This window comes from Charadrius vociferus, unplaced genomic scaffold, assembly GCF_000708025.1.
Source record: "Charadrius vociferus isolate BGI_N301 unplaced genomic scaffold, ASM70802v2 scaffold2552, whole genome shotgun sequence".
NCBI classification, from domain to species: domain Eukaryota; kingdom Metazoa; phylum Chordata; class Aves; order Charadriiformes; family Charadriidae; genus Charadrius; species Charadrius vociferus.
This window is the reverse complement of record NW_009647108.1, coordinates 78431-88395: the sequence shown is the minus strand read 5'-3', so window position 1 is coordinate 88395 and position 9965 is coordinate 78431. Positions and strand designations below refer to the sequence as shown.

Genomic DNA, 9965 nt, shown 5'->3' with positions numbered 1-9965 from the left:
GCTGAACCTGGGTTAAGAAATGTCGTGGCTATAAAGCAAGCTGCTTTTGAGATTCACAGCAAAATGAAATAAGCCTTTTATTTTTAAGTATTATTAGAAAATAAACACAAAAGACACTGGCTGCTGAAATACAAATCTCTGCAGTGAACCACTGGCAAAAACTGATGCTACACACGGTGCTGCTCCGGATCCCGAGAGGGACTCAAGTTCAAGCGCAGAGCGCTCCCAAGCACATGGAGCCAACCCGCCTTGCAGGAAAAGCGTAACGTGCGTGGCTCGTGCCCCTGCCTATCCCCAGTACTGCCATTCAAATTTTATTTGAAATTTCTATTTATTTTTTAACGCTTGTAGTTGGGCAAGCTCCACTGAATCCAAGGTATGTAACCCACACGGGCAGTTCTTTGGGACTACAGATCGCGCTGGCTCTCACGAACCCTCTGCTGTCATTAGACTCATGAAGTTTTTGTTTCAGAATGATTAATTTGAAACAAAACCATAGCTCGGGGCAGCTGACACGCTGTTTGGGGGGTGGAGAGAGGCTGCAGCCCAGGGGCGGTGGGTGCGGCGGCTGCGGTATGTGGCTTTGTACGCCCTGCGCTCCCGGCCCCGTGGCCCTCGTCAGACCCCCGAGCTCATGTTCTTTTCCACGCTCTCTTTTGAGGAGCACAGACCTAAAAATGAGGCACTTCAGGTCCGGCCTTGGAATCTGTTGCATTAATGCGTGGGTTTGAAATTCATCCCTCCTCCCCACGATGGACGATCTTGTTGCTCTCGTCCGTATAAGGCCCACTCAAGGCACAAAAGCCAAGCGGTGCTATTTATATTTCCTCGTCCAGCCCGACCTACCCTACACATTGTACAGTGAGATTCATGTTCTACCCAGCTCTCCTAACCGCCTGGTCCTTCCCAGAGAAACCCCACTTCTCCCGGGGCTCCGAGCGGCCGCTGGAGTCACCCGAAGAGCAGAGGGGGTGCGGGGACCCCCCGAATCGAGCAGCGTGGGGAGCAGCCCGCCCGCCCACGGCGGACAAAGGCGCTCTCTTTCCCAGACAAAGCCGCACGCCACCAGCCCGCCCTCCCTCGGGCTCCGCGCCCACGTGCGCCTCAAAATAAAGCACCAGCACATTTCAGAAATTCAACATTCAATACGTGCGCTGCGTGCCACAAACATTCGGATGTCTGGCTGTAAGAAAATCAGGCCTTTGGCATCCACACGAATAAGTTTAATTGTTGAAAAATGTTTGGAGGAAAAATGCCCGGCTTACGTAAGTGCTGACACGCGCCGTTCTTCAGATGAGCGTGGCACACTGTCTGGTTTTACGGCAGTAGCTGTTTGCATGGGACATCCATTATTTAACCATGAACTGTAGTAACCAGACCCAGATTCTCGTATCCCAAAACCAGGAGATTTGGGATGAACTCACTTTAGTTTGTCTTTATTAGCAACCACTCCAACCAAATTTGTTGGTGTCCTAATTTCTCTGAAAGACAGGAGCCCGGGACGGGCGGCACAAAGGAAGCACTGAGGAGCTCTGTTCCCATGGGCTGCTAATAACTGCACGTAGTCATCTGACATCAGACTTTTTGGGAAGGCGAGTCCTGTTTACGGTGAGGGTGCTCAACTCCTGTTTACACAGCAGCTTGTCAAAAGTCTGGCACTTTGCTTTTGGTAAGCTCATTTTCAGAACAAAAAGATGTGAAAATTTGGAGGGGGGTGTTTTTTTCAAATTTTATTCTAAATAATCGATCTAGTTCGCTATGTTAAGTCAATACCAAGACTCTTACCTCGGCAGAAACCAGACCAGCTCCTGGCAAAACCAGGTTAAAGTGTATCTGAGAGAGTGAGCAAGCGAGAAAGGGCACGCATGTCTATAGGTGACTACAAATAACGGCCCATAAACATTCTGCTTAATGCCTCGCCCTTAGCCGGCCCCAGTAGAAGTGATTTTCAGTTCTGCCCTTTCTCCCCGAAATTTTGCAACTATGCAGGCAGATGTGCTTCAGGGTCATCTCGACAGGTCAGGCTTCCCCTGAATAAAATTTGATTTTCATTTCCTCCTAATCTAACAGCTAGCAAAATCCAGCGCTACCGTGTAGTTTGACCTCTTCTCCCAAGGTGCCAAAAGGTCTTATTTGCACTCCTGAAATAGTCCCTCCGTAACTGCTGGAGCCTCAGTATCCAACGCTGAGAGAATAATCAAACATCTGTACTCAGTAAATTGCTGATTTCTCTTTACCTCCTTTTATTTCTTCATATCGTAGAATCACGCAGTATTAAATCCCTATAGAGCATGACTGCTGTTTTACTCAGCTATCTTACTTGAAAATAACTATCACTGGTTTTATGTAATACTTTGCGTCTCTTCAGATGAGTTTATCTCTTGTTCTCCAAAAGAAGAGACTAATAAATCTTTGCCTTTTTAGCCATAGCAACTGAAAATGCAATTGCACAGGAAAGTTAATCACAGCTTTCGGGAGGCAGCTTTTTCTGAGTTAGAAAGTAGTAATAACGTTGCTCACCATCACAAAATTAATTACATTATCCAAGAAAGTATCTAACACAAACTTGGATACCTTGTAGGTCTTGAGAAGTGAAACACAGAATTAGAAAAGAGTTACTTTGTAATTTTTTTTTCTTTAATGATAGACACAGTTAGGAAAACACTGTGAATTCTCCTCACTTAAACTCCCAGGGCGGAGCCCATCATAAAGTTTTGGTTTTATAGACCCTTGAAACATTTTTTTTTAAATTTCATGATTATTAATACTGAAACACAGAAGGACATTAGTAAACAGGTAACACAGCGGGACTCAACAAGGCTTCTTGCAACAAACAGCATTGTTCAATATCAGTAAAGCATCTGAACATCATCCTCTGATAAATGCCTTTACAATGTACACACAAAAATGTCACTTCTTTCTGCATAGAGTTTTATTCTTTAAAAGCATTAGCATTATCTGTTTTGTATAATCCCAGACGAAGCACCACTCCTGTCGCTGATGTGCCTAGAATTACTGTGATTAAATATTCGTATGAATAAATTGTGACACAAAATTGTAACCCGATGTTTTTGCAAATCTGCTGTGCAATTCCCACAGTCAGCCTGTGTTAGGAATTTCTGAATAATGACATCTCCATGATTACAGTAAGACACAAACTCTAAAAATCCTGTCCCTCCCAGGAAAAAAACAAAGCAGAATAAAAACCCCCAAAGCCAAAAGCAAAACTTCCAAGATCCCCCAAAATGTTTAACTTCTTCGGAAGAAAAGGTGCCCACAAATAAGAGAGACTCCTGTACACGAAAGATTTTTTTTCCTTACACCAAGCGATAGAATTCAGATTTCTGTACATTGAAAATTTTATGACATTTTTATGGACTGCAATCTATAGCATAATGCAACTATTAAGCAACCCTGTTTTCTGTATGAGAAATAATAATTAATGTAGCTCTGAGACAGACTGTAGATTGTTATAATTTAGAAACAATCTCTGTTGACCAAAAATCTGTGTTTCTATCCTATGCGGGAAAGAGCATTAGTGTAGAGGACTGCAAAAATATACCCCATTCTTCCAGGGGATTCCCTGTGGTCCATGTCTGGCAATCCAGTTCTCATCCTATGGGTCTGTCTTTGCCACAGTAATGAGGCACAAGAGTACTATCAAGAAAAGTATTTGTTACTCAGGCACATTAATATTATTATTGCCTATTTCTTTCTAGTATTCAAACATCAAAAGCCCACCATGGACTTTGTTTTCCATTTTAAGCACCAAATTAAGAGATAATCAAGAGTTTCTACCCCAAGAGAGACTTCATTTGCCTTAGCAGTGTCCGTCACAAGCCTGCACGCTTGCTGCCACCCATTCGGTCTCCCCAGAAGTGGATCCCTACCCGGTGTGGCAAGGGCTACTCGGGCTCCCTGCAGAAGCGCGAGGATTTCCATGAGGGTGCAAAAGGCTCCATTTCACATGAAGCAAACCCGGAGAATTTCTCATTTGTGCTCTGTGGTCTCCCAGTCAAATCACACTAAATTCCACGCTGGGAAATTGTTCTGAATTACAAATAAATCTTTTTTTTTTTTTTTCACATGAAGCAAACCCGGAGAATTTCTCATTTGTGCTCTGTGGTCTCCCAGTCAAATCACACTAAATTCCACGCTGGGAAATTGTTCTGAATTACAAATAAATCGTTTTTTTTTTTCCCTAATATCTTCACGATTCACAAAATCCCTGCATAGTCCCTTGTCAACTGACTCACCTCGAGGCTGTTCTGACCTGATTACATCAGCAGGAGTATTGCCCCTGATTTCCTTTAGAAGCACGGCTGCTTTTTTTTAATCAAAGAGAAACTCTACTCAATATTCATAAGCAGCAGCAAACCAAAATGAACAGCTCACAAAATGTCAATCTGCCAATGTTTAGGATGCTTCCAAAGGACCGAGAAGCTTTCCAGCTTCCTACCTATTTCCGTAACCCACAAGGAATGTTATGTTTAAACAATTCCCTTCACTTTTCTCATTTTGCAATGTTTGTTATTTCTGCAGCACACTTGGAGTCCTATTTTCTTTTTCCACGGATAGATCTATCCTCCCCCAAAAGCCTGATACAAAGAGCTTGTAATAAATACCTATATTAATAATACTGGTTAGGTTGCCCGTATGATCTGAATAGGCTCGAGCATTTCAGCCTTTCAGGCATGATAAAACTACAAACGCTTAAGCTCTGAATCAGAGGGTTACACAGGTCCCTGTACTTGTCATATTCCTGAACCCATTATGATCGGTTCTCCCTTCAAACACTGTAGTAAAAAGCGCTTTCCTTTTTTTTGTTTTTCTTCTCTCTCTTCCTGTGATCAGCACTGGATGCTTCTCTATTTGTCCCTGACGCTGTCTATTATTAACCCAGAGGCTTCTAACTGAATCATTAACTATTTCACTCACTCTTCTTCTGTGGCCCAATAGAAGAGTTTGCTGCGATAAGGAAGACTAACTCCAGACAGGAAAACTTACAGAAACATATTCTTCTCTTTCTTCTTGTTTAATATTAAAGGAAAAATCAATGCTTAGCAGAGGGGTTGAACATCAAGCAAACCAAAGCTGTTATTGAAACCAGACAACTAGAAGATTCAAGACTCTCAGGTCGTAGAAAAAAGAACAGGGAAATCCGTACAAGCACAACGGCAAAGGGAGACCGAGTGCTAATGAGCTCAAGGAGCAGTTCTGTATTTTCTCTAACGTCTCTGCCTGTCCTCGTCAGTGAGGTTAACCCTGATGCTGGGGTTACCGTCTCTTGTTGTTATCAGATGCATGTCACATATCTGAAATAGTATCACTCTCCACGTAGCAATACACATGTTCCCTCTCAGAAGAAAAGACATCGGCAGACAGATTTACAATACTCCCTTCCAGAACCCAGTGCATTCTTATTCTCTTTTTAGCTAAGCAGCAAAATCAGGTTATTTTGATACTTCTGGTCCATTGCAATGAGTGCTTAGGGCCATTCTCACTATCTTGGTTAAAATTCCTGTTAAATGTAGCAACTCTATCAAACCTTGTCTTAGATCACATAGAGAATGTTAAATCATGAATGACAGAGCTACTTCAGACCCACCTCAGTTCGGACCACCAGACAGTCAGGGGAGTTTGGGACAGCAATGGACCGACCGTGCAGTGTGACAGAACTCTTGGCAAACAAAACACCCACTAAGAGGACATAAAGAAGTCGTGAAACAGCTCCTTACCTGGTAGATCATGACTTTGAAGTTTCTGCGTTTCAGGAGCTCTGCTTCGTTCGCCTCTAGCTTCTTTATCTGCCCAGCTTGCTTTTCCAGGTTCTGCCGAACGGTTTTCACATTGACGCTCACCTTCCGCACTTTTTCCAGCATCTTGTTCACGGTGTTGCTGGTGGTGGTGTGTGCCTTTGTCAGCTTGGTTAACTCTCCCTGGATGCTGGTCACTGCGCTATCCATCTCTTGCTGTCTCTCCTCCAGCTGTGTTTGGGTCAGCTGGATCTGATCCACTGCTCCAATGATCTTGTCCAGAAGGGTCAGTACCATCACACCATTGATCTGGTCTGATTTGATGGGTTCTTCAGGCACTTGCTCCTCAGAGGCCTCAGAGGCAGTTGGTGGTTCGATAATTTGCAAAGTAGTATCCTCCATGATTGCCTGGGAGTCCTGGCTAGCGGAGCCCGGAGAAGCTGTCACTGCAGGGAGAGAGAGGAGGGAAAACTAAACCCGAGCCTCAGCTAAACTCTGCGCTGGGAGACACGCCAGAAATGGAGAGCACAGTGTGTGGATGTCTGTGCTGAAATTCAAATGGCACAGCTCCGCAAAGCTGTCCAGTGAAACTGCCCTGCAAAATTTTCCAGGCTTGCAGGTCATTGGCTGACTCCACCTCAGCTATATAAAAGGAGCCCGCTGCCAAATGCCTGATGACCCACCCTTTCTGAAATGATTAAAATAGTTGGAGGAGAGGCGATGGCTTTGCATGCAAACACAGGCACAGCTCAGCGAGGAATGCAAAGCTCTGAAACTACAACCGCCTCTTCTTCACCATAAGTCTAAAGGCACCACAAGTAACGAGAGGAAAAAACAAAAAACCTTGAGTAAATGGCTCGGGAAGCTGCTGGAAAGAAAGCAATCCCATCTGGGCACAGCTGTATACGTTAAAGGAAGGCTGGTTTAAACAACTGCACACGTTAAAGGGCAGCTGGAAAATTCAGATCTTTTGCCAATACTTAGCTTTTATTTCCAGGACTACGAGTGTCTGATTTTCAATACTGTAAAGAAAGGCGACAATTTGGATTGAGTAGTTACGGCACATAACTTCTGGACCATAAAAATGCACACTCCCATGTGTGTGAATATACACAACAGGCGTGCACACGATATGTACAGTGTACACCGCGTCTCTACACAGACTTGACAGAAAGAATAAATATAATTCACCCCTGAAGTGAAGCAGCTGGCCACTCCCACCTAAAAGCAGCTATCCCAGCTCCGCAATCCTCCATCCATCAACAAATCGAGCCACTAGACTGCTAAATGAGGGACATGCTTCTGCATATGCCATGCAAAACTGTACCTGTAAGCAATGCCCAAATACGTTGTGTTACATAAGGCTTTATTGGTAAAAAAAAAACCAACAAAACTAATTGTTTCAGAACTTAATAAAGTACATACTGCTGTGGAGAACATGGGGAAGAAATAACCCTTATTTTGCAACTTTTAACCTCAGTATTGACAAAAAGCAATTCATAGAGTCTTGTATAGTGGTGGTGGAAGTTTATGCCTTGTGGAACCATCATCCGCTCACTGCCTTAGAAGACATGTGGGAGGCGCTACCGAAGGCTGTCTACAGCAACCCAGCAGGAACAAGCACGGGAAGGCGAAGAAGGGAAATTCAGATCTTGAGAGTGACCCTGGGTGAGACCCTCTTCACCGCCACTGCTGTTGGCTCAGCCGAAGGGAACCAAGCTCCCACGGGCAGAACTGCTGGGAAGCCCCTGCTGGCTGGGGCAGCAGCAAGCGCTCCCAGGCTCAGCTGAAGGGCCATGGGCAGACTGGGAAGGCTGCAGCTTCCCTCTTGTCCTGTAGCCTTGACAACAAGCAGTTCATACTCAGCACATCCTGCCTCCCTCCGAGGTCAAGCACGCCCTTGCAATTCGCCACAGGCTGGCGAATAAAATGAATGCTCTGCACCGCTCAGTCTCTCCAGGCTCACAGCCTACCTCGAGACAGCGCTGGGAGAAATGCTTAATTCTGAGCGTACAAGCTGGGAAACCCACGACGCACAAACAGATGTACAGGAACATTGTTTAACTATGAATGCTCATGACAGTCAGCACTTTCCGCGCCCCTGTGCTCTCCACCATGTGACAGCTCGCTTTTTACTGCTGTTGTACCCACACGGCACCATTGATGGAGATTTGGTTTCACTGTGCATCAGTAAATTGTGCTGTGCGGCTTCCACAATAGGTATTATGTCATGTATTAAAAATAGGTTGCTTTTCTATACCCTGTTTTTTCCTGGAGGGACCTTTTCCTGAGGATTTATTTCCAGTGTTTGCTGATGATGAGTCAGTTCCATGAAAAAAATCCTGACTCCAGCCAGATAGCGTTGAGGCTCTGCAGTTGTTTCTCACTGGGGATATCTGCTTCAGATATTCCACAGATATCCCCTGTGAATTTTCATGCACAGCACAGGACGCAAGCAGAGCAGTACTTTCTTTCTAGGTCTGCCATTTATTCCATGTATGACTTCAATGCAATCTCTGCCTTCGTTTCCCCGTTTGGGAATAATTTAAAAAAAAATTAGACTGAGCAGGTCAATCTAAACAGAAACAGATAAAACAAGACAACGGGAATTTATATTTGTTCTTGATACGCAGTAGAAGATATGAAGGGCCACGCTCAGGCTCACACCCCAAGCTAAAATGCGATGAGTAATTTTCTATGTTAGGACTAACCGTTTCAGCCATTTTCTGCCATGGAGACATACCCGGAAAAGCCAATAGGTGGCAAACCTCAGCCTCCCCCTTGGAGCCTTCGCTGACTCGAGCACACAGGACAGAGAAATCTGTCTCAGTCCCTTCTAGTGTGAAAAATTTCTGGCTGCGCTCATTGCGTGGTAGACATAGTTTGATCTTTGGCTCTTCCACACTTGCACTATGCCTTAGATATTGCTGATCATTCCAATATCTCAGCGATTTCACAGCACCACTACTGAATTCTTTACATGGATATGGAACAGACAATCCAAACAAAAACAAGCGTATTCCAGCTTCAAATAAAACCTCTGTCAGACGTATGCAGGACAACAAAGGAATAAAATGTGCAGCATCTGCTTCCACATCAGTCCGTGGAAGTTCCTGCGACTGAAGGAAACCACTCAGCTCACTAACTTCTTAAACAGCAAGATACAGCTGCTTAAGGTAAGGAGAATTCAGTTTTATAGGCCACTGCCAGTGCAATGCATTTCTTAGTCACCAAACTAATTGAATAACAAATTAAGATACATGTTATTTAAACTTCTAACTTGCTCACTTTTTCATAATCGGAATAATATCAAATGTCAAATTGGAATAAAAGCAAACCCAGAGTGTTAGCAGCCCTACCACTGCCATTTCTATCACACAGCACCGTTAGTCTCGCTAACACGGCCCGACTCTGCTGGCGTAGGTGTCGTTTGCTGCGACTGCAGCCCACCACGCCGACCCGTGCGATGTCGTTATTTCCCTATTTTTTTTTGTCGGCTTTTGTCTCGTAGGAGCTCTTAGGGGCAGCGCTTGGGATTTGTTCTTCTGAGCGTGCGCAGCACCCGCAGCACCCGTACCCCCATCGGTGCCCCTCTGTCAGAGCACTACAAACGGGCAGATCGTAATAACTCCCCTCCACAGGGGCCAAATGCCTGCCCAGGCCCCGGAGGGGCATCGCAGCTCCGCTTTGCTGCGCACCAGGAGGGGCTTTCGAAACAAAGACAACCGTGTGAAAAGGGATCTGTGGTTAAATTGTATTGTTGCTACTGCAAAAGCTCCTCTCTTAATCATACCAAGAGCAAGCGTTTACTCAAAGACATCGTCAGTAAGCAGAAGTACTGGGAAATTTAGTGTGTTTTAACTTAAACGTCTGTGATTTTTGGCTTCTTTCCCAACGAACCATGTTTCCATTTCGGCTAGTGCCAAAAACCCCCGACAGGCAGAAGGGTTTCGTGTATTTAACTGCACTTCTGCGTTAGGACGCGCGGTACCCTCGGGTTAGCCTGCGGGCTGCCGCAGGGAATTGCCGCCACTGCCGTGTGCTTGTACAGACCTTCGATTTAACCCCGAAGAGGTATTTTTTGCTCTTTCGTTTCCCGCATCTCTACCGACTTTAACAGGGAACCGCTTATTTCGGGCCAGCGGGAGCGGGCAGGCGGCGGGGCGCAGGCTGGAGCCCCCGGGCGCACCGAGGGGCCGGCGGAGGGCT

At 45.2% G+C, this 9965-nt stretch overlaps 1 protein-coding gene across 1 annotated transcript in view; it reads right to left on the bottom strand.

Moving 5' to 3' along the window:
- PTRF (polymerase I and transcript release factor) overlaps positions 1–6336 on the bottom strand; it is a 17430-nt gene extending 11094 nt beyond the window's left edge. Inside the window, exon 1 of the mRNA XM_009895820.1 lies at positions 5739–6336. Coding sequence (XP_009894122.1) covers positions 5739–6158 — 420 coding nt within the window. The 5' untranslated portion in view covers positions 6159–6336. The remainder of the gene's footprint in view (positions 1–5738) is intronic.
- Positions 6337–9965: the final 3629 nt, after the last annotated feature.